General features: G+C 35.2%; 4 protein-coding genes and 2 pseudogenes across 4 annotated transcripts; all 6 read right to left on the bottom strand.

Annotated features, from left to right (window-relative positions):
• LOC104720193 (probable F-box protein At4g22165) lies at window positions 5,516–7,076 on the bottom strand. The gene is made up of 2 exons (XM_010438142.2): window positions 6,509–7,076; window positions 5,516–6,189 (listed from the first exon to the last, which is right to left on the bottom strand). The coding sequence occupies exons 1-2, from the start codon at window positions 7,074–7,076 to the stop codon at window positions 5,516–5,518; spliced, it is 1,242 nt and encodes a 413-aa protein (XP_010436444.2).
• On the bottom strand, window positions 7,443–8,639 carry LOC104720194 (putative F-box protein At4g22180). The gene has a single exon (XM_010438143.1). It carries the CDS (start codon window positions 8,637–8,639, stop codon window positions 7,443–7,445), a length of 1,197 nt encoding a protein of 398 aa, XP_010436445.1.
• Window positions 10,702–11,838, bottom strand: LOC104720195 (putative F-box protein At4g22660). The gene is made up of 2 exons (XM_010438144.1): window positions 11,117–11,838; window positions 10,702–11,071 (listed from the first exon to the last, which is right to left on the bottom strand). The coding sequence occupies exons 1-2, from the start codon at window positions 11,836–11,838 to the stop codon at window positions 10,702–10,704; spliced, it is 1,092 nt and encodes a 363-aa protein (XP_010436446.1).
• On the bottom strand, window positions 13,221–14,504 carry LOC104720196 (putative F-box protein At4g22170). The gene has a single exon (XM_010438146.2). It carries the CDS (start codon window positions 14,426–14,428, stop codon window positions 13,352–13,354), a length of 1,077 nt encoding a protein of 358 aa, XP_010436448.1. The 5' UTR covers window positions 14,429–14,504; the 3' UTR covers window positions 13,221–13,351.
• Window positions 16,443–17,598, bottom strand: LOC109126994 (annotated as a pseudogene).
• LOC109126968 lies at window positions 18,389–21,231 on the bottom strand (annotated as a pseudogene).

Here is a 25,521-nt window from a genome sequence, read left to right on the forward strand (position 1 = left end):
GCTGCAAACTCAGGGTCTTTTTCTGCGAGGTAGTCGAAGTATGCATCGTAGCTATGCATTCTTTGAGCACTTTCTTGGATTTGAGTTGCTTGGGTTTGGATACACTCCTCAGCTGCAACAAGTTTCTGAGCCAATATAACCGGATCATTAGCTGGAGACGGATGTGGTGGACCGCTAGTGGAAGAGGACGCTTCAAACTGCAGAGAACCAACTCCAAAAATCCTGTTTTTCTTCTTCGGAGCAACCTAACAACAGAATAACAAACAAAATCGCAAGTTATCACATTCAAAACAATGGAAGATATCAGAAAACAAGATAACACAAAACAATTGGTGGGGGAATGACATACAAAAGAATCACAAGTTATAACATACAAACCCATCAAAGATATCACATACACATGATTCACAAATTATCCCAACCAAAACAAAGGCAACAGTTCAACAAACAGTCAAAACAATGATAACAGTTCAACATTTCAAACAAAACAATCGCAAGATATCACAAAATCATTAGAAATACAATCATTAGTATTTAAAACCAACAGATTTGTAAATTACCTCAGTGTAAATTTTGTTTTTGATATGAGTGGGCACCCCACCAGAAGCGGAACTCTCTCCATTATCCCCGGTACACATCTCATATTCCAACTCTTGAATCTTGGACGACACTTCATTGAACAAGGACTCGGACTTGCCATCAGTAAATGAGCCATCCGGTTTTCGATGAATGTCTTCTAGAATTCGTAGGAAATCCGGAGTTAACTCACCAGTGATCTCAGACTTGAAAGAAAAAAAAAACATTGATTAGTTACCAAATAAAAGAGGTGAGAAGGCATAATTATAAGAAAAGGAAAAAAAAAAACTTAAAGAACTTACATGCTTTCGAGCACGGGCTTTAAACGACGTTTAGCCTGAACGATGCTTGTATATTCCGGTTCCCTCCGGATCATGATAGCGAGCATTCCGACTGTTGTTGCTCTTGATCTCTGATTTAGGATCAAGCCAATACCGAACCAGACCAGCCCATACCTGAGGATTAATCCATCGTGGCTTTGTCAAACCTTCAAAAGAAATACATATTAGAATCCATGGAAATACAAATTTTGAATTATATTACAAATTAAAAACATAAAACAAACTTACCACAAAGTTCCTGGAGGTCGGCGAGGATCTAGTTTAGTTAAACTAGATCGTCCAGGACTATCGAGTAACTCCTCCAATGTCAGATTGTTGAGACGTTGGGACATGACTGTAGATGAGGAATGCGCGTGTTGAGATGCAGGACTGTCAGGGTTCGGCTCAGTGCCACCATCCGAAGGAGATGGTGAAGGCGTATTATTAGAAGGAGGCGTCACTTGTTGGGGTTGCGAGGTTGCACAGCGGTTATTGTGAGAACCGGAGGGACCACGACGACTAGAAGAATTGGGAGAGGCTAAACCTGCATCCATAAGAAATTTTGTGTAATCGTTGCCTCCAAACATCTATAAGAAAAGAAAATCAAATTTTCAATTAGTAATTAGTAACATGCAGATCAAAATTGTATAATTAGAAGATCAAAATTGAAATTAAAACCGAAATCATAATCGAAATTAAAACCAAATTAGGGTTTATACATAATGAAATCAAAAGCTTTTAAAAACGAAATTAAATTAGGGTTTATACAAAACCAAATCAAAATCAAATACAAAATGAAAACAAAACGAGATTAAACAATATCAAAAAACGAAAACAAAACAAGATTAGGGTTTATACCTTTCAGATTAGGATTGAAGAAGATCAGAAGAAGAGTAAAGCAGATCGGAAGAAGAAAGCTTATCGGAAGAAGAAGAAGTGGATCGGAAGAGTAAGAAGTTGATCGGAGGAGGAAGAACCAGATTGGAAGAGGGAGAAGATGGTTTGGGAAGAAGCAGATCGGAAGAGGAAGAAGCGTATCGGAAGAGGAAAAAGTTTATCGGAGGAGGAAGAAGAAGATTAGGTTTTGTCGGCGGCTGGTTTGAGCTTCGCTCAAACTCGTTTGCGTTTGTATATATAAACATTTTGTTAACTCGCAAATCCCAAGCAAAATTCGCGAGGGATTAGCTATGAACCCTTGCAAATCTGTTGCACTTATTAAATATTGCGAGAGATTAGCTAGACTAATGGTGTTTAGGGTTTACGATTTGCGAGGAATTAACTAGAACGACTCGCAAATCCCTCGCAATATAGTTGTGTCTAGGTTTTACAATTTTGGGAGGGATTACCTAGGGTCCCCCGCAAATCCCTCGCATACAATTAAATATTACGATGGATTTGCGAGTCAACCTATTGGGTTTAGTGTTTTTGACTTCGCGAGGGAATAACTAGGATTCCTCGCAAATCCCTCGCAATATTTAAATGTTTGGGATTTAGGTTGTGGTCGTTAGTCCCTCGCAAAATACATTTAATGTGTAGGTTTTGCGAGGGATTAACTATGATTTTGCGAGACAATTTAAGAATTCCCTCGCAATTCGGATGCAAATCCCTCGCAAATTGATAAATCTTTTTTGAAAAATCAAGAAAAACCACAATTGCGCAATCAAATACATCTTCTTAACTATTAGAAACTACTTTCTTATCATAAAATTTTCCTCCATCATCGGACACTTCAATTTCTTCTATTCAAGCTCTTTTCCAAATTCATCATCAACATATTTTAGGGTTTAGGGTGTAAGCTTAGGGTTTGATCATCTAGGTCAAAATCTTAGGGTTAGAGCATCAAGTTTCTATTGCAAACATATCAATAGAAGATGTCACCCACCTTGACACACAATAATCCATTGCAATGTGGAAAAGCTTAGGTTTTGAGCATCTAGTGTTTAGGGTATAATATTTGCGAGGGATTAATGATGTATTTGCGAGAAATAGCATGAACTCCCTCACAAATCCCTCGCACAAACCTAGCAAAGCACTCGTAAAGCCCTCACAATAGTTAAATGGTTAGGGTTAGGCTAAAGTCGTAAATTCCTCGCAAATAATGTTTAGGGTATAGGCTTTTGCGAGGGACTTACGACTACCTTGCGAGACCATAGAAGCATTCCCTCGCAAATCCAACGCATATCCGTCGCAAATATCTTTATTCTTGTGAGGAACACGCACAACTTTATTCTTTTTAAACAACTTCTTGTTCTTCCGGTACGGATGATGCAAGGAAAGAAATCGACGATGACAATCAAACCAACAAGGTTTTCGCCCATACTTTAACTGAAACGCCTCGGTACGATCCATACAATAAGGACATGATAATCTTCCGTGTGTTGTCCACCCAGATAACATTCCGTACGCAGGGAAGTCACTAATCGTCCATATTAGCACTGCCCGCATATTGAAATTCTTTTTTCGCGACGAATCGAATGTCTGAACACCTTCATACCACAACTGCTTCAGCTCATGAATCAGAGGTTGCAAGAAGATATCTAGAGCTCGCTTCGGATGCTTTGAACCTGGTACCAAAATACTCAAGAACAGAAATTCGCTTTGCATACACATATCTGGAGGAAAATTGTATGGCGTCAATATAACAGGCCATAAAGAATATTGCCTCCCTGACATACCAAATGGACTAAAACCATCTGTACACAACCCAAGATAAACATTCCTACACTCTTGAGCAAAGTCAGGATATACCGATTGAAAATGTTTCCACGCCTTTGCATCAAATGGGTGTGTAATTTGTCCTTCTTCAGTAGAATGTTCTGCATGCCATCTCATTGCTGCTGCAGTCCATTTTGATTGGTATAGGCGTTTAAATCTATCATCAACAGGCAAGTACCACATACGTTTATATGGCACTCGCGTCCTTCCTTCAGTAGGTTGATATCTCGGCTTCCCACAAAACCGACATTTCTGCAACTTGTCATCATCTTTCCAGAAAATCATGCAATAGTCAACGCACACATCAATCATTTCAGATGGTAATCCAAGACTCGCAACCAACTTCGGTATTTCATAGTAGTTCTCAGCCGATACATTATCAGCTGGCAAATACTCTTTAATGAGTTCAGTCCAAGAATCCATGCAATTCTCACTTAAGTTATTATCAGCTTTAATTGTCATCATCCTAGATGCCAATGATAACTTAGAATGACCTTCTCTACATCCATCGTAGATAGGTTGATTTGCAGCATCTAACATAGTATAAAAACGTTGTGCATCTACGTTGGGTTCTTCCGTATTATTCTCAGGAAATGCAGCAGTAGTTTCATGAAATGCATCATTAACCATATCATGAAATCTATTTTCCTCATTATACCCATAAAAACCAAATTGATCAGATTCTTGATGCCCATAATTACTAGGTTGATCAACAGCATAATTCATACTACTACTTCCAACGTTACTGCTACAACCCTCTCCATGACGAAACCATACATAGTAATTTGGCATAAATCCTCTATTATAAAGATGCTTCTTCACTAGATTAAATTCCAAATAATTATCGTTGAAGCACTTAGGACATGGACAAAATATTGTACCGTTTTGACGAGCAAAGTCTTGGTTTGTCGCCTGGTACATGAAAGCGCGCAACCCATCACAAAACTCTCTCGTCACATCACCGGTCTCTGGATCTCTGTGATTGTACATCCACTGTCTCGTTGTGTATATCTCATGATGCCCGCCTCCAAACATTATTATAGAATTTAAAAATGTTTAGGCCTTTTTTTTTGTAGCCTTTTTTTCTCTCACAATATTTTTTTTGGTAGTAAAAAGGTTTTTGTTGGAAGTATTTTGTGTTGTGGTTTCCATGGATCATGAACTTGCTATTTATAGGCTTACTAAAAATAGTTGCTATGGATTTGCTAGGGAAACTTGCAAGGAATTTGCGAGGGAAGTATAAAATTTTGTTATCTTGCAAGGGATTTGCGAGGCTTTTACTGTTATGACGACATAACAGTTACACTCGGGAAAAACGTGGTTGCCGACATCATCGTCCCTAGCAACTCCCTCGCAAATTTGTTACGGATTTCGTCATCGCTAATTCGTCGCAATATTGCGAAGGAGTTGCGAGTGTTTTGCGAGGAACATTAGCGGAGTCGCAAAACCGTAGTAACTCCCTCGCAAATTTGCGAGGGATTTCGCCCTCGCAAATTTTGAGAGGGAATTGCAAGTACCCTCACCTTCCTAGCAAACTACTTGCAACTTCATCGCAAATTTGCGAGGAACTATCGCCGTCGCAGATTTCCGTTGCAAATCAACTGTTTTCTTGTAGTGGATTGCGATTTTTCTCTAGTCAGTCTCGTCTCTCTATCTCTTTAGGTTTTAATTTGCGCTTTTTCAAAGTTGTGATTTTGATGAAATCATTACGTTGAATAATAACACAAGGAAAAAAAATGTTCATATGAAGAGAAACTTATAGCCAATGCTAGTTTATTGTGTAGGTTTAACCTTTGTGCATAAATATAAAACTTATTAAAAAAAAAAAAAACAGAGCGTCGTCATCATTAGTTATAGAGAAAAACACATATTAAAGCTAATAGTTCAGATCAATCATGTTTGCGTCAAACTTGGTAAGAACTAAGAACTAAAGAACCATCAAGCTTTAGAGATGAACAATCATATTTGTGCAGTTGCTCCAACGTCTTTGTCTCGAGATTGAAGATAAAAATACCTTTTGTCTTCGGTCGTCCATGACAGCCACTGAAATAGATGGAGTTGCCATTGAGTCCATCAATTTCACAGGAGGGCTCAGTGATGCCTAGATCCAAAAGCATTGCCTCGTCGCCCAAAGAATCAACTCGTTTATATTTCTTGATCCTCCCTGATGATTTATAAATGTTGGTGACGCTGAAGGACCATTCATTAGACATATTATGCTGTTTCATAATGACCTTTAGGACATTTCCTCTTACTGTGACTACAAGTTTTGGATCAGAAAAAACCCAATAATCAGTTGATTCCACACGACGGCACAGCCACAGACCTCCTAACTTATTATTTCGTGAAGGACGACGAGCCATCTCTAATCTACTCCGAAACATACCACGTTTTAAGATTCGTTGTGGAATCTCATGAGAAAAATCTATGATTTTGAAACCACCATCATTGTTTAGGAAGTAAAGCTTGTGATCCTTGTAAACCATGTGAGAACAATATGAAGTGTTTGGGATTTGATTCCACGAGGTGTCCCCTTTCTTGGCATAAACCACACACCAATCTCTAAGTCCCCAAAAAACTATGGCTTTGAATGGTTGTACAGTATGTTCGAGAGCAGACTAAAATTGGACTAGTCTGCACTTAATTTACCATTCACGATTGCATACCAGTATGCATTGCTGCATATTAAAAATCTCCATACTAATATGCATTTGAGCGTACAACTCCATACCATTGTAAATTCACTATTGGTCTGCATTTTTCATTTTGCTTCTCAAAAACTCCATACTAAAATAAATTCCATACTAATCTGCTCTATACCACAGTCCAATGTTTTGCATACCAAAATATTGGTATGCGTTGTCCGGTTTACACCATGCCTTACAACCATTGAAAGCCTATATAATCTTTGGTTTTCTCGTCAATCCAAAACACAGCGGATTGTATAGTCATACCATTGCTCTTGACTCTGACAGTATCGTGTGAAATGCGAAACCTCTCATCTATGATTCGTTCAACCTTTAGCATGCCAAGTTGTGACTCCAGAGACGGCAGATCGCTCCTCTCACGGGTAAATAGATTAACAATGTAGAGATTGTAAAGAGGATCTTGCATTAGGAGCCAACTTCCACAAGTTGCTATACAAACACTATTTGCAAATCCCACGCCAAGATCTTGCGTGTTGTAACGTTTGTGTTTTTCCTCGGGATTGAACAACGTGCGTAAATTGTTATTTCTGTCTTTGGGGAAGGGAACCAGCCAAGAGATGTGATATTTGGGGTTGGGCACGCATTGTCTTGAAGCAGAGTACCAAGACAAACATACGGATTTAGCTCGTTTGAAATTAGGAGAGTTGAGGCGTTCCAACACAGAAATCAAGATATCTATAGGAAGCTCCGTCCAGGAACGGCATGTATCTCGTCGTCTAAGACGCTTTTGAGAATTAGGGTTATGCTTCTCCTTCATGATTGAATGTTTTCTCTTAACACACCCGTCACGTCACGTCACGTCTTACTCGAACCTAAACCTAGGGAATGCATTAGTAAATGACACTTAAGGTTTTTTCTATGGGCTTGATCGGCCCATTCAACCAGTTTATATATTTGTACGCAGTTTTTTTTATTTGTTCTGTTAGGCATTTTAGATTTTTTCTGTTAGGCATTTTATTGTTAGTTTCAAAAATCCAAATTATAAAGTTTTGGTTTTGCGCAAAACAGTCAAAAATGAAGAAAAGTTTTCTTTTGAATGAGTAACACTTTTAACTAAAAAACCAATATGCATATCATTCATGAGAGAAAAACAACATATATTGAAGAAGAAAGTTGAAATCAATCAAGTTTGTGTGAAACTTGGTAAGAACCATCGAGCACTAGAGAGTTGAGCTGGAGAACAATCGAATTTGTGTACTGGATCCATCTTCTCTGTCTCGAGGTCGTAGATAAATTTATCGTTAATGATCTTTCCATGGCTACCACTGAAATAGATGCAATTTCTTTTGAGTAGTCCAGTGTCATTGGCGAGCACAGTGATACCTAGATCCCAAAGCAATGCCTCGTCGCCCAACGTAACAACTTTTTCATACATCTTGAAGGACGACCCTGATGAATGAACCTTCCAGAGGTCGAAGAATCTGCAGATTCTGGTGTTACGGTCCCATATTCTGTCAACCTTGAGGACATCTCCATTTACTTTGACTACAAGTTTTGTATTGACAGTTCTGTAGGGATTAAGACGACGTTGTTTTAATAAGAGTCGCATAATGACACAACCTTGAAAGGTTTGTTGCGTAACCTCTCTAGAGAAATCAAAGATTCTCAACTCACATTTGTTGCCAGAGCTAGAGAAGTAAAGCTTGTGATCCTTGTAAACCAAGTGAAGACAATCTGAAAGTTCCGGGATCTGATTCCACGAGGTATCTCCTTTCTTGGCATAAACCACACACCACGTTCCAAATCCCCATATAACTACGTAATCTTTTGTTTTCTCGTCGATCCAAAACACAGGAGTTCGTATAGGAATACATCTACCGTTGAACTCCGTAACGTTGTGATCGGATGAAACGTGAAAACCATCATCTACGGTTCGCTCGATCTTTGTCATTCCAAGTTGTGACTCCACAGGAGGTAGACTGATCCTCTCGTAAGTGAATAGATTCAAAATATAGAGATTGAATCGTGGATCTCGCATAAGGAGCCAGCTTCCATAGGTTGCCATACAAACACTCTTTGCAAAAGTTTCACCAAGATCTTTCGTTTTGTAAAGTTTGTGTTTCTCCTCGGGATTGAACAACGTGCATGAGTTGTTGTCGTTGTTGTCTTTGGGGAAGAGAACCAGCCAAGGGAACTGTTTGGGCACGTATTGTCTCGAAGCGGAGTGCCAAGACGAACACACGGATTTAGCTCGTTGGAAATTAGCAACGGTGAGGCGTTCGAACACTGAAGTCAAGAGATCTAGAGGAAGCTCCGACCAGGAATTTGGTGTATCCCGTCTGAGACGCTTATGAGAACTAGGGTTATGCCCTTTCTCCATATTGTATGGCAAATTGAAAGAGAGAGAGAGACGATTGAATGTTTTGTCTTGCCGTAGAAGGGCAGAAGTGGCGTCTGATTACAACCTAAACCTAGGATTTCATTGCCACACATCTATATTAACATTTACATTTTTGAAATACATTTGGTGTTCTACAATCTACACTTAAAATTATAATTATTTAAAAAAATTATTTAGAAAGTTAATCTTTAAAACATTGCACAAAAAAACAATAAGTAAAACCAATTATCTTCAACCTAACAACAAATATTCTCAAAAGATTTAAATTCATTTAAAATTAGAAATACATTAAATCGAATATCTCTTATTTGGTAAGTTAATATTGTTGCAGAAAATATTAATAAGAAAACTAATCAAAATCACCAAAGCTAATTAATAAAAAATCATTACAAAATTTTATTATTAAATATTAATTTTAAATCGACACTTTCTCTCATTATATAAAGTCATTTAGTCGATGAAGAACATCCATTTAATCATCAACAGCGACATTGATGCCGACTGATCTTTCCTCTGTTTTGTGAAACTGGTGACCATGTTTGAGATAATGAAAAACAAAAGGGTCAAGCTCAAGCAAGCAATGGATTGAAACAGAGAAGCATAACAATATTAAACAATGTTCCCGTCAACTATAAAACCAAAACCAAACAAACAGTTGTGTCATTGCCGAAGCCTCAAAACCCTAGAGAAGCAGCAACTAATTCTTCCGTGAAACCTTTATCTCTAGGAGAAGCAGAGAGGACATGAGTATACTGGTTTCTTAAGTAGATACATATTTGCTCAAACTATACATTCACGTATATATTCTATTACCTATTGGAAATCAGAATAGGCACATACAGTATATCTTTAACTTTGAGACACTGACCTTTTTATACAGAGCTATACATATTAAGAGCACAGAAAACATATAGTTGAAACCATGAAGAACACTACTTAAATCTTGAAAACACTAAGAAAAAAAAATCCTATAATTTTAATACTAAAATAAAAAACCTGTTAAATAACAAATTGTTCTGCCAATTAAATTCTAGAATTAAAATCTTCCAAGATAAATGAATAAATTAATTATTAACTAAATTCATAAATTTTAGAATTGTCATATGAGTTTGGGGTTTATTAACTTGCATATTCTATCCACATTTATATAGCACTACATAGTGTTATACATAGTGACATTATATCTTTGCTTTTACAAAAGCTAATTTCAATCGATCAAATTCCAAATGAAAACAATTAATTTGTATATACATAAAACAAATAAAATTACTTTTACTTCCCATATATCTCTATATTATTCTCCATAAAAAAATCATCCGCCAGTGTACCGCGGAAGATAACATTGTAACAAATATATTAAAAATGAAAAATTTTATTTTATTTAAAATCTTAAAAATTATATATGAAAAAAGTAAAATTGTCCCATGGGACACAGGGTAAATCCAATAAATATTTATTAAAATAACCACAAAATAATAATAAAATAATCTAAAAATGATAAAAAAATATAACATAACTTTTTTAAAATTTAAAAAAAAATATAGTCGGCAGTTAAAAATCTAGTAAGTTATAAAATATGATTGGACATTAATATATTATTTTAATGTTTAAGATTTAACTTTCAAAAGAGAAGCAAAGTTTCACAACAACAAGCTCTCACTTAGCATATCATTTTATTTTTTTAAAAAATGTTATATGCATCCTTGAATCAAATGTTTTCGACCGTTTTAAGAAAAACTTTAGAACAAAAGAAAAAAAGAAAAAGAAAGAAACACACGAGTGTTAGCTTCTCAAATCAAACCAAACCCGAAGATCATCATTTTGTACACATAACAATTAAAAAACCAACACGTCGGTCTATGATCATTAGTCATTAGTGAAAAATCAACATAGTGAAGATATATGATATAGTTTGTTCCCGGGAGATATATATATAGGCCCTTTAAGCATATCATTTTGTACACATAACAAATAAAATACCAGCGCACGTCTATCATTAGTCATTAGCGAAAAAACAACATAGTGAAGAAGAAAGTTGAAATCATCTTGTAGATGTGAAACTTGGTAAGAACCATCGAGAAGATGAACAATTAAAATCAAAGTTGTGAAGTCGCTTCATATTCTTTGTCTCGAGATCGAAGATAGAGATCTGATGTGTGTTCTCTCGATCACAGAAATAGATGGAGTTTCTATGGAAACCCTCAAAGTCATTGGCAGGAAAAGTGATGCCTAGATCCAAAATCATTGCCTCGTCGCCCAAAGAATAAACTCCTTCATACTCCTTAAGCAGCCTTGATGATGAATAAACTTTGTAGATGCGGAATGACTGGTTTATCTTCATTCTTTCAACCTTGAGGACATCTCCTGTTACTGTGACTACTAGTTTTGTCTCATCAACCAAGCATGGATTACTTCGAAAACCTACTTTAAATCTAAACAGATTCATGATATCACACCGAAAGGTTTGTTGAGGAATCTCTCCAGAAAAATCTAAGATTGTTAAAATGTTTTTGCAGCTAAAGGAGTAAAGCTTGTGATCCTTGTACACCAAGTGTTGACAATATGATATATCCGGAACCTGACTCCACGAGGTATCTCCTTTCTTGGCATAAAACACACACCAACTTCTAAGTCCCCAAAGAACTATATAATCTTCTTTGGTTTTCTCGTCAATCCAAATCACAGGGGATTGCATAATAATATCTTCGGCCTTGCTACTCGTGTTGTGATCGTTAGAAAGGAGAAACCAGTCAGCTATTACTTTCTCAAGATTTATTGTTCCAAGTTGTGACTTCACCGATGGCAGATTAAACTTTTCGTGGGTAAAAAGGTTCAAAATATAGAGATTATACCGCGGATCCCGCATAAGGAGCCAGCTTCCATAGGTTGCTATACACTCACTCTTGTGAAATTCAACACCAAGATCTTGCGTTTTGTAGAGTTTGTGTTTTTCCTCGGGATTGAATAACGTACATGAACTGTTGTTGTCGTTGTCTTCCGGGAAACAAATCGACCAAGGGATCTGATTTTTGGGCACTGATTGTCTCGAGGCAGAGTACCAAGACGAACACACCGATTTAGCTCGTTGAAAATTAGCGAAGCTGAGACGTTCGAACACCAAATTCAAGATATCTAGAGGAAGCTCTGACCAGGAATTAGGGTTATGGTTCTTCTTCATAGCTACTGTATGTATTAATGAGATAGAGAGGAGAAATATATGCAAAAACATCTTATTATAAATCGAAACGAGTGCATCATGTAAGTAACTCGGTCTTTTGTGATTGTATGGGCTTTTTGGGCCTAGTCTTACCTTAATTAACCAATAATGCATGGAATTATACAGCCTTTTAAAATACAAAATACACTGTAAAGCTTTTTTAGTTATATTATTTGCGTGAGGCATAAAGAATATAGAACTTCTAAATGTTGAATCAGGTAAACCAAAACAAAGCTCTGTTAAATTACTCTGTTTCTAAGGCTCTATTTTCGATTTTAGTTATATTGATAAATAAAAAAAGTGGTAGCTAGGGAGAGCTCGTGAGAAGATCCAGCAAGGAAAGCCTCAATAACGTCAGGAAGGTCCAAAGCACAGTGGATTCCACGTCCATTACATTGGACATATACTCACTTCTTATGTTTGGAACGCGAAACCTATACAGGCGATGATATATATATTCCTGTCTTCTTGCTTGGGGTTCAATAACATGCAAGAGTTGTCGTGGTTGTTTTGGGGGAAGAGTATCAGCCAAGGAATCTGATGTTTTGAAGCAGAGTACCAAGACGAAAAATACCGATTTGGCTTGTTGGAAGTTAGCAAAGCTGAGGCGTTGGAACACCAAATTGAAGAGATCTTGATAGGAAGCTGCGACCAGGAATTAGATATATCTCGTGGTCTTATGAGAATTAGGGTTATGCTTCTTCTCCATAAGCGTCTCAAACTTCTCATCTTTTATGTCTTTATTAGTTTTGGTTTTGGCGGTTTCCGGAGATATCGATGATGATCAAGGACATATAAGGAGATATCTCTGCTAGTTATTCGAGGTTCATTGGGTATTGTTGGTCTATTTTCTAATCTAAAATCCAATGTTATTGCTACCACAAAAGTTTTGTGAGGTCTCTGATGTTCAAGAAGCATGTTTTAATACACAAGGTCTTTGGATTTTTGTTTCATCTTTGTGTTATATATAATGTTCTGATGGTTTTCACTTTTTCTTGGCTTGTAGAGAGACCATGTATATACTATGTGGATGGATGATTGTCTTCCTAGCTCTTTAAATGCCTAATGAAGAATTGCAACAGTAAATTTCTCAGAACATGGCCATGGCAGTGGTCATGTCTACTTAAGATTATTCTACATACAGTATTCTTTTTAAAAACTGTTATCAAATTCGCTATAAAAGATTATTCTAACACTAATTGAAAGATGGTTTTTTAACAGTACGTAGACCAGATCCCATATTCTTAAAACCCATATAACAAAAAGTTAAATTTCAAAAGACGTTAATACCAGTTAGATTCCACAACAAAATCTCACACAAGCATACCATTCTTGTACGCATTCGTATACATCACATTTAACCCAAACATAAACAAGAATACATGATCATCACTAGGGTAAAATAACATATTGAATAAAAAAACATGCATGGTCGAGATCAACATTTTAATGTATGCAACTTGGTATGAACCACTCATGGAAAAGAAGAAGGATAGTATGTGTGCAGTTTCTCAGTTTTCTGTGTCTCGAGGTTGAAGATAAACATATCCATTGTCTGACCTCCATCAGAACCACTGAAATAGATGGAATTTCTAATGAATCCATAAGTGTCATTGGCGAGCACAGTGATGCCTTTATCCAAAAGCATTGACTCCTCCCCTAGAGAGTTAATCCGCCGTTCTGTTTTCTTCATCAAGTCTGATGAATAAATCTCAAAAACACGGAAGGAGGTGGTTCTAGTACTGTGTCTCCATATTTTTTCAACCTTGAGGACTTTCCCTGTTACCGTGACTACAAGTTTTGTGTCATTATTTGTCCATTCCGCCAAGTGATTTATTTTTTCCAGTTTAAAAATACACTGAAAGGTTTCTTGTGGAATCCCTCCAGAGAAATCGAAGATTTTGAAACTCTCAGTCTTGCTTAGGAAATAAAGCTTGTGATCCTTGTAAACCATTTTGAAGCAATCTGAAGTTTGTGGGATTTGATTCCACGAGGTATCTCCTTTCTTGGAATAAATTACACACCAACCCAAAAGTCCCCAAACAACTACATAATCTTTGGTTTTCTCGTCAATCCAAAACACAGCGGATCGCATTTTCCTAGCCTTATACCTCCTATAGGGCTTACCTTTCCTGAGACCTAACTCAAACTCGTCCAACAAATCCACATGAGGTAGATTGATCCTCTCGTGGGTGAATAGGTTCAAAATATAGAGATTACACCATCGATCTGACATAAGGAGCCAACTTCCATGAGTTTCCTTACAACAACTCATTGAAAATTCCACATCAAGACTTTGCGTTTTGTTAAGTTTGTCTTTTTCCTCGGGATTGAACAACGTGCATGAATTTCTCTTCTCGTCTTTAGGGAAGATGATCAGCCAATGGATGTGATTTTTGGCCACCACTTGTCTCGAAGCAAAGTACCAAGACCGACAGACGGATTTAGCTCGTTGGAAATCAGAAAAGCCGAGGCATTCCAATACTGAAATCAAGAGATCTTGAGGAAGATCCAACCAGGAATGGTTACACTTAGGCCCTGTTCGGTTCATAGTCGCTGCGACACATTTAAGCGACTCAAAATTACACGTCAAAACAAGCAAAAGAAATGGTGGAGATTAAAAAAGGTGTCGCAACGACTATTTTTCATGGTGTTGCCGGTGTTACCGGCGTCGCTGAAAACCGGAGCGATAATAAAACTAATAAAAAAGAGTCGCTGTGACTACTTTACGAAGTTGACGTTGTTAGTCTCCACATGAAAAGAACAGGGCCTTATTTTCCATGGCAAATTGGAGAGAAGTTAGGGAAATCTCTGAAAATAAAAAGCAAAATAAAGTGTAGCTTTTTATTTCATAAATTAAGTAATTAGCAAAAAAACAAGAGTAATAATAAAATAAATGATACAACTTTCTTTTCTAAAATTTCCAAATTATATATAAATAAAATCTTTATGCCATCAATTTTCTAAAATTTCTACAACAGATCTCATGATTAATGAGAGAGTCCTAAAATCACTCTCAATTTAACAACTATTTGTAATAAAAAATTAAAAATATATAAATTGAGAAAGAAAATAAAATATAGTCCACTTATGTATTTTAAAAGTATTAAATATATATTAATTATTTCTCCAAATCATACCATCTTAATTGAGAAGTACAAATATCAATACTCACCTTATAAAGTGTAAGAAATTAGGGATTTCAATAATTATTAATTTTCAAAACAAAATATTTTTTTCACGAAATAATTATATTTAAATATATAAACTAATACGAATTTCAAATACTAAAACTTTCTATCCAAGTAAACAATATGATTATTTTTAATAATTATATTTCGAAGATTTTTTTAAAATTTTAAATTATGATTTTCCTATCATTTTATTTTATTTTATTTATAAATTGTTATGAATTATCATATAATACTTATAATTAATAAATATGTATAATTTTTTTCTGTGTATGTTGTTATTTGAATTTTTTTTAAAATGATGATATATTACTTTATCAATGAAAAAAATGTGTTTTAATTTTCTACATTGGCTAGTTGGTAAAACTAAATTTATGTGGTTAATAAATTAATAAATTTTATTTTTTTTTACAATAAAATATTATAATTACTACTTTAAAATATTTTACAAAATAATGGTGCAAATACAACAAACAAACACTATAAACTGTAATATACAACAAATACATTAAAAATTTATAATATTTAAAAATAATTAGTATTAAAAAAAATATATAGATTTACGAGAAAATTGCAATATTAAAAAATACTATCTCAAACTAAATAATTTTTATAAAAAATATAGTGATAATAATTTTCTTATTATATTATAATATTTTAGAAAAATGTTGACTTATGCTCCATAGCACGGGAGATCTCTCAGTTTATGAAGATATCGATGATGATCAAGGACATAAAGGAGATATATCTGCTAGTTATACAAAGTTGATTGGGTTTTAATTGTTAGTCTTTCTCTAATCTAAAATCCAATGTTGCTTGTATCCTTTTGCAAAAGATCTAGCCACCACAAAAGTTCGTTTGCGAGGTCTCTCATATTATTTAATAAACTTGTTTAATACAGAATGGTTTTGGAATTTTTGTTTCGCTTTCTTGGGATTGTAGAGAGACCATTTACATACTATACTCAGTATACTGTGGATGGATCTATATATATGATTGTCTTGCTATCTCTTTAAATATCCAATGAAGAATTGCAAAAATGAATTCTCAGAAAATGGCAATGGGCCAATGGCATGTCTAACTGTAGCTCATCAGATCCATTTATAGCAAAAGTCAAATTTAACTTTCAAAAGAACTAGTTAACTTTATCCAATAATTCCACAGCAAAATTCTCACTTAAGCAAATCATTCTTCTACACATATTGCTAGTTTGATTAGTAATTTTATCCTTTGTATATATCTTTGTTTCTAAAAGACTAGCATGTGATCATCATCAACTAGTTAGAATAAAATGACAAAATTGATTGAAACCAAAAAAATAAAAAAACCATATTGCATTAAAAAAAAAAACATAGTTGAGATTTGAGAACAACATCATGTAAGCATGAAACGAGGTACGAACCATTGAGCGCTAGAGAATTGAAAGGAAGAAATATCAAACGTGTGCAGCGGCTCTGTCTTCTGTGTCTCAAGATTGAAGGTAAACATATGATTTCTGACATAGAATAATGGATCACTGAAATAGATTGTACTCCTAACGAATCCATCAGTGCCATTGGCGAGCACAGTGATGCCTTGATCCAAAAGAATCGACTCATCTCCCAGAGAATGGATCTGCCGTTGCTTTTTCTTCGGGAGGTCTCATGAATAAATCTCGAAAACCCTGAGGGACCAGGTCCTAGAACTCTCGACCCACATTCGTTCTACCTTGAGGACTTTTCCTGTCAATGTGACTACAAGTGTTGTGACATTACTGTGCCATTTGTTATTCGTTTGTCTCTTTAGCTCCCAAGGCCATTTGTCCACATAAACCATCCACTCAAAGGTTTGTTGTGGAACCTCTCCAGAAAAATCAAAGATTTTGAATTGATCATGAAAGTTAAGGAAGTAAAGCTTGTGATCCCTGTAAACCATGTTGAAACAAAATGAAGTTTCCGGGATCTTATTCCACGAGGTATCTCCTTTCTTGGAATAAACCACACACCAAAATCCAAATCCCCATATGACTAGGTAATCTTTGGTTTTCTCGTCAATCCATAACACAAGGGATCGTACAGACTTAATCCTACCATTGTATGTATCTTTTTGGTGCCTTGTAGTGTTTAACTCATAATCTTTTCACAATAACTTCACGGGAGGTAGATTGATCCTCTCGTTGGTTCACAATGTTGAGTTTATTCAGAGGATCCTTCATTAGGAGCCAGCTTCCATAGGTTGCCTTACAAACGCTTTTTGCAAACTCAACACCAAGATCTTGCGTTTTGTAAAGCTTGTCTTTTTCATCGGGATTGTACAACATACATGAATAGTGGCTGTCATTGTTGGTGTTGTCTTCAGGGAAGAGAATCGACCAATGGATCTGGTTTTTGGGCACGGAGTGTCTTGAAGCAGAGTACCAAGACGAACAGACCGATCTTGATCGTTGGAAATTAGCGACGCTGAGACGTTCAAACACCGAAATCAAGAGATGTAGAGGAAGCTCTGACCAGGAATGAGACGTATGAGAATTAGGGTTATGTTTCTTCTCCATGAAAAAATGGACAAACAGAGGAAATCTCTTATAAACTCGTTTTTGCTGTCAAATATGGGCTTCTTTCTTCGGCCCACTCTACAGTTATCCGTATGCATTTAGCTTGTTCAGTTAAGAAAGAAACATCAAGTAAACGTACTTGCCAAGAATGTGTAGAGCCATTCGTCGTGAGGTAGATTTGTGCATCCTCTTCTCTTCGAGGTCGTATGATTATTTGTTTGTCGTTTTAAAGAATCCATATGGCTTGAATCCTTGTGAAAAGAATATAATATCTACCACAAAAGGATGATGATCAGTAGAGACACATGGATTTGGGTTGGTTATGAATAATAACTAGTTGTTATTTTACACTTTTTGCAAACTAAAAATGTTAAGACTCTACCGAAACATATATAATGGCCTTTGGTTTAATAGAAAATGCTTTTCTTTGAATATTCTGCGAGGCATTGGATTCCAATGACCAATCTCCGAAATGTGTGAAGCTCTAGTAAATCAAGCCGACACAAAGGTGGTGAGGACTTTGATGCTCACTAAGCATGTGTGCTGCAAAATGATCTCGGATTTTTTATTGTTGCATCTTTGCGCTATGTTCTTAATTAAGGTTCACTTTCTCGGCTTGTAGACACTTGGCCCTTTACAGTTACATGCTATGTGGTGTGGATATATGCTTGTGTTGACAGCTAGCTATTGAGAAAATATCATCACTGTAGGGCAATGTCTACTTAAGTTGTTCATATATAGCTAGACTAGCACACATGATCATCACTAGGGTAGTAATATTATCCTTCGATCGTATTCATCACTTTTAACCCAAACAAAAACAAGCACACATGATCATCACTAGGGTAAAATAACATATTGAATTAAAAAAACATGCATGGTCGAGATCAACATTTTAATGCATGCAGCTTGGTATGAACCACTCAGATCTATAAGATCCATATGGAAAAGAAGAACGATCGCATGTGTGCAGTGTCTCAGTTTTCTGTGTCTCGAGATTGAAGATAAACATATCCTTTGTGTGACTTCCATCACAACCACTGAAATAGATGGAATTTCTAATGAATCCATTAGTGTCATTGGCGAGCACAGTGATGCCTTTATCCAAAAGCATTGACTCCTCCCCTAGAGAATGAATCCGCCGTTTTGTTTCCTTCATGAAGTTTGATGAATAAATCTCAAAAACCCGGAAGGAGGTGGTTCTAGTACTGTCTCTCCACATTTCTTCAACCTTGAGGACTTTCCCTGTTACCGTGACTACAAGGTATGTGGCAAGAATTTCCCATTGATCATCACTTGGTGGAGAAAAGTGATTTATTTTTTCCGGTTTAAAAATACACTGAAAGGTTTCTTGAGGAATCCCTCCAGAAAAATCGAAGATTTTGAAACTCTCAGTCTTGCTTAGGAAATAAAGCTTGTGATCCTTGTAAACCATTTTGAAGCAATCTGAAGTTTGTGGGATTTGATTCCACGAGGTATCTCCTGTCTTGGAATAAAATACACACCAACCCATAAGTCCCCAAACAACTACATAATCTTTGGTTTTCTGGTCAATCCAAAACACAGCGGATCGCATGTTCCTAGCAAGGCCCCGTTTATACCTACGAATGTCCATTTCTCTTTTGTTATGTAGCTCATACTCGTCCCACAATAAATCCGCAGGAGGTAGATTGATCTCTCGTGGGAGAATAGGTTCAAAATATAGAGATCACACCATCCATCTGACATAATGAGCCAACTTCCATGTGTCGTTTTTATGATTTGGATCAGACAGGTGGGCTTTTTCAAAGAGTTGGGCCAGTAGCGGTAGCACAAGCCCAACTTGGTCTGCTAAGAAGATTGCCCAGGAGACATACGACAATGACACTATCGTGTTGGTCGATATCACGCTTGGTGTGTGTATCGTACGGTTTTGTCTTGTATCATCCCTACAAGGCGGCGGTTTGGTGCAGAGGAACAAAGTAGAGAAGCCTTGCCACTACAAGAAAAACTGGTCATAGCCACAAATCAGCCACATTTTTTTTGTAGCCATAGCATATTAGCCACAAACCAGACACAAAATAACGTTGTGGCTTATTCGTAGCTAAGTCATAGCAAATTTGTGTCTAATTAGCCACAAACAATAGTTTATAGCTAGTTGCGACTAATTAGCTACAAATTAGCAAGAGAATAATATGTGGCTATTTAGCTACGGTCAAAGCCATAAATTTATCATAGCTAATTTGATACAATTGTATTTCTTGTTCGTTGTAGTTTATTTGTGATTACTTTATTTGTTTGACAAACTATTTGTGATTACTATGTGGCTTTTTTTTTACTCTATGAAATCCTAAAAATACAACCACTAGATTTAAACTTTTAAACATATAAACATATATAAATAAATAAATCCAACACTAATAACAAAACTAAATTTTCCAAATCTAAATGTTTAATATGTAAATAAATCATATTTAGATAAACATGTAAAAATTTATACTATGTAATATTTAAATATTATATATATATATATATACCAAATATATATCAAGATCTATCACTAATTACAATACAAGATCAAAATAATAATTTTCTAACTTTTATATTCTAAATTAAAGAATATATGAATTTCTAAACACAAAAATATGATTTATTTTAAAAAAGAATCTGTAATAGCTACAGATAGCCACAAATTTGTTCGTAGCTAACTGAGAAAAAAAAATATGTTCCCATTTAGATTTTGGTGAAACAAATTAATTGATATAGCCACATAGACCCACAAAATATTGAGTGGCTACACAAATATGAAAACCCTAGATTTCCTTATATTTCATTTGCCTCTCTCTAGATTAGGTAAATATATCTGGCCTTCTTTATATGCCACAAAATATGAAGCATTGTTACAAAATATTTTGTGGCTTTAGCCAGATTTTCTTGTAGTGATTTTGGCGTTACATTAAGAGGAGGTTAGAGAGAGAGAAACACGAGAATTGGTGAGAGAGACTTTTGTCTTCTTCATTGTTCTTATTCTTTTTTGGGTCTGATTCTTTGTAAGGTGAGAGACGTGAGCTTGGGGGTGAGTTTGTTCAAGTTGTAATTGCTACTCTGATACTCCTTGTGAACCGGTTTCAGGTTCACCGAGACGTACCTGGATCACTTTGATCCTGGGAACTTGTATTTCCTCGTGTTCCTTTTACTTTCCTGCACAACAAACTTCAAACCTGCAAAACGTAAAACAGAGCACAAGGAAAACACAAACCTGTTAGTCTTTACGGTTAAACACTCAAAGAAAATCCTAACACCATGAGTTCCCCAACAACAACTCTTTGCAAATTCCACACCAAGATCTTGCCTTTTGTAAAGTTTGTCTTTTTCGTCCGGATTGAACAACGTGCATGGATTTGTCTTCTTGTCTCTAGGGTAGATGATCAGCCAATGGATGTGATTTTTGGCCACAACTTGTCTCGAAGCAGAGAACCAAGGCCGACAGACGGATTTAGCTCGTTGGAAATCAGCAAAGCCGAGGCGTTCCAACACTGAAATCAAGAGATCTTGAGGAAGACCCGACCAGGAATTTGGTGTATCTTCTCTGAGACGCTTATCAGAACTAGGGTTCTGCCCTTTCTCCATTTTATGGCAAATTGAGAGAGAGAAGGAGAGAGAGAAGGAGAGAGAGACGATTAAAATGTTTTGTCTTGCGGTAGAACGGCAGAAGGTGACGTCTGATGCCAATCCTAAACCTAAAATTTATATAAATTTTCCGTGAGAACCACGGTAGTTAGGTGAATATTTTTGTTCCTGTAGTTTAGAAAACTAACAATCATTATCTATTAATATTTTAATGTGAGGAGAACTTTACCAAAATTTGCATAATGAATCAAACTGAATATAGCATATACAATAAATAATAAATAAGAAAAACTAAATCATTTAATATAATATTCTACCAGAAATTTTTGTTAAATATCTAACTAAAAATATATAATTAAAATTAAAATAAGGATATATAAGAGATTTCTATATGAAACTTAAAAAACGAGATTATTATTTTATATAAGAAAACATATTTGATATAAAAATATAAAATGCATATATTTATATATATATATAGCAAAATTAAAATTATTTTAATATATAAAAATTAAAATTATACTAGAACTTATTATTATTGTTATTATTAAAATATTTACCATTAATTTTGTTAATTTCCTAATATGTGAAATATTTATTACTATCATTATTTGGATATGAATAGGAACCGAAAATTTGAAAACAATAGTAATGATTTATTATTAAAGTTCTTTTTTTTCTCATCAAAATATATATTAATTAATGTGAGCATCCACATACAATTGTTCACAAAGCCATACAGGTGGATTACAATGATCAGAGTAAAAACAGAACTTTGTAAACTTATTATTAAATTGCTTATAAGATAACCTTACAACTAAAACACAAGGAAGTTACTATTTTTATGGAACAAATCTTTCATATTAATTATCATAATTAATAACCGATTTATATGGTAATTTTTCATATTAATTGTTTCTAATAAATGTGCAGATTTTCAAAAATATCTAAAATTAATGTTAAAATCTTTGACACAATTCTTTTTCTTATAAATATAGAGGATGTGTCAATACTTTCATGATGTAACATATTCTATATGATGAACCTTTTTGTTCACCTCCTCCTTTTCAGTCAATTAGAATTTTATATACATTATTTCATTTAAAAATAAATCAAAATCAAATTAAAAAGTAAAATAAATTCTGTATAGTTTTAAATAAGGAAAGTTAAATATTGAAATGATTTAAATTTTACAATTAGAAATAAATTATGGGTCGGTTTGGGTTTACAAATACGGTGATTAGAATTTAGATTTTACAATTAAAATGGAACAATATATCGGTTTGGGTTTACAAATAAGTTGATTAGGCTTTAGATTTTATAATTAAAACATAATTATATGTCGGTTTGAGTTTACAAATAAGGTGATTAGGATTTAGATTTTAAATTAAAATGGAATTACATGTCGGTTTGAGTTTACTAATGAAATAGTTAAAGTTTAGATTAATGAGAGATTCCTAAAATCACTTTATGCTATCAATTTTCTAAATTTTCTACAACACATCTCATGATTAATATTTTTTTTTTTTTTGGTAGAAACCACATCTCATGATTAATGAGAGAGTCCTAAAATCACTTTCAATTTAAAAACTTGTAATTTACGTGTTAACACCATATATCTAACTTTGAAAAAGAAAAAATCCACATATGTATTTTAAATGTATTAATGATTAGTTATTTATGTATCCAAATTAATTTATTATTAAAAACAAAATCTAATCTAAAAACAAAACAAAACAAAATATTGAAGATAAAAACATTGGCAACAACCCCCAATGGCTGGATTAAAGGTAATTATAATGGTAGTTTCATCAACAGAGACCGAAGAGCCACTGCAGCCTGGATTATCCGTGATGATCACAGTCAATTTAGAGAAGCAGAGTGCCAAAGTTTCTGTTTTGCTATGAAACAAACTTGGTTTAGTGGATATAAAAAAGTGATCTTTGAAGGTGACAGCCAGGTCCTGATTAACATTCTCAATGCCAATAGTCCAAGATTTGACGTCTACAACTGGATACAAGAGATCAAAGGATGGGTAACACGTTTTGAATCGATTGTCTTCAAATGGACTACACGAGAATCAAATATCCATGCTGACAAATTGGCTAAAGCACAACGTCATGAAACATCAGACTATCGTTTTCATTTAACTATTCCTGTATGTATCCGTTCAATTAGCAATCTTGTACCAACACTCTCTAATCAATAAATGAAGTTCTAGTGAAAAAAAAAAACATTGTTGAGATCAACATCGTGTATGCATGAATTCCTTGGTAAAAAACCATTTTGCTCTAGAGAATTGAAATGAAGAACGATCAAATTTGTGCAGCTGCGGCTCCGTCTTATGTGTCTTGATCGAGATTGAAAATAATTATCATTTGCGTTATTTTCATGATTACCACTGAAATAGATGGAATTTTTAATGAACTCATCAGTGTCATTGACGAGCACCTTGATGCCTTGATCCAGAAGGATGGACTCTGTCGCCCAAAAACTTTGATCAGTTTTGGTTTCTTCAAGAAACCTGATGAATAAAGCTTGAAAACCCGGAAGGAGTCAGGACCATGTTCTAAATCACGTTCTCCACATTTTTTCATCCTTGAGGACTTTCCTGTTATTGTAACAACAGGAAAAGTCTAACTATATAGCTCATCAGATCCCATTATCTCAAACCCTTAAGCAAAAGTCCAATTTATTTTTCAAAAGAACTACTTAATTTTAATCCAATAAGTCCACAGCAAAATCTCACATCACTAATTCTTCTACACATATTGCTAGTTTGGTTAGTAATTTTGTCCTCTGTATATACACTTTTAACTTCTTTGTTTCTAAAACACTAGTATGTGATCATCATTAACTAGTTAGAGTAAAATAACAAAATTGATTGAAACCAAAAAAAAAAAAAAAACAAAATCATATTGCATTAAAAAAAAAAAACATAGTTGAGAACAACAACATCATGTAAGCATGAAACGAGGTACAAACCATTGAGCGCTAGAGAACTCAAAGGAAGAAACATCAAATGTGTGCAGCAGCTCCGTCTTCTGTGTCTCAAGATTGAAGGTAAACATATGATTTCTGAAATAGAATGGATCACTGAAATATATTGTATTCCTAACGAATCCATCAATGTCATTGGCTAGCACAGTGATGCTGTAACACCCCGATTTCTTAATTCTAATTGGGCCAGTTTATTTTGTTATTAAGTTTAGCCCTTAAGACCTAAGTTGATCAAAACAAGAAAACGAGAAGGTTATATGTGTATTGTGTGTGTACTCGTGGATACATAGGTATGTATACGCATCTATCGCCGTCGCTGTTTTTACAAAAGGGAAGAGATCTTGAGCAAAACCCTAAGTCAATAAGAGTGAGATTGTTGTAGGTCGTCGTGGTCCTCTACTGTTCCCGTGAGTCTCGTGGAGGAGAAGCGTGGATAAATGTCTATTGTTCTGGTTGGTCTCCATCGTTCCCGTCGGTCACCAGCGATCACCACCGTCTTTCACCGGAGATGTCACCCGCTGACACCGGAGCAGCCGTAGCCCATCGTCGAGGCCATTATAGCCATGAGGAAGTGACCACCGTGAGCTGAACTGTCACGTTGAGCCATCGTGGAGCAGATCCGTCATGTGTAACGCGGCTAAAAGGTAAACGGCAAGCTTCACTTGTGACGTTGTTGTGTGTTGTTTCGATTATTAAACCACGGACTATAACCAAGTAAACCGAGGATTCTAATTTTGTAATAAAGTTAAGAACCGAGATTAGTTGTCGTGATATGTATTGGCTTGGGTCGTTAAAGGTCACGTGTGGGATTATGGTGTTGTGCGTTTAGGTGATTTGGGCTTTGATTATTGAACTGAAGTCGATCATGTGCATGTGCCCATGGAGTTAAATTGTGGTGTATTAAATTATTAGATCTTGGTCTAATTAATTTAATTAAAGGAAACACTATAAGTATAAGTTAGAGACTTTGGTTTGGGTTGGTTTAATGGGTTACATCATGGTTATTGTTTTTTTACATTATTGGGAAATAATATTGGACCGGTCTAAACTGTTGCAGACTGAGAATTGTTGATGAACCGGATTTGCGTTGTTGCTATTTCTAAACCGTGGATTTGACCCTTTTGGCTAAGGTGATGGTGGTATTTGCGGATATGCAATAACGTCTTTCCTTATGTACTCTTCGATAGTTGCTGAGTATAGACTCAAGAATTGTTTTTTGATTGAAAGTGTTTGTGTGTGTTTGTGTGCATGGTAAAATAGGTTGCTAGTAACATGATATATGTGTATCACATTAGTAACATAATTTGTTGTTAT

This window comes from Camelina sativa, chromosome 10 (genome assembly GCF_000633955.1).
Source record: "Camelina sativa cultivar DH55 chromosome 10, Cs, whole genome shotgun sequence".
Taxonomy (NCBI): Eukaryota; Viridiplantae; Streptophyta; class Magnoliopsida; order Brassicales; family Brassicaceae; genus Camelina; species Camelina sativa.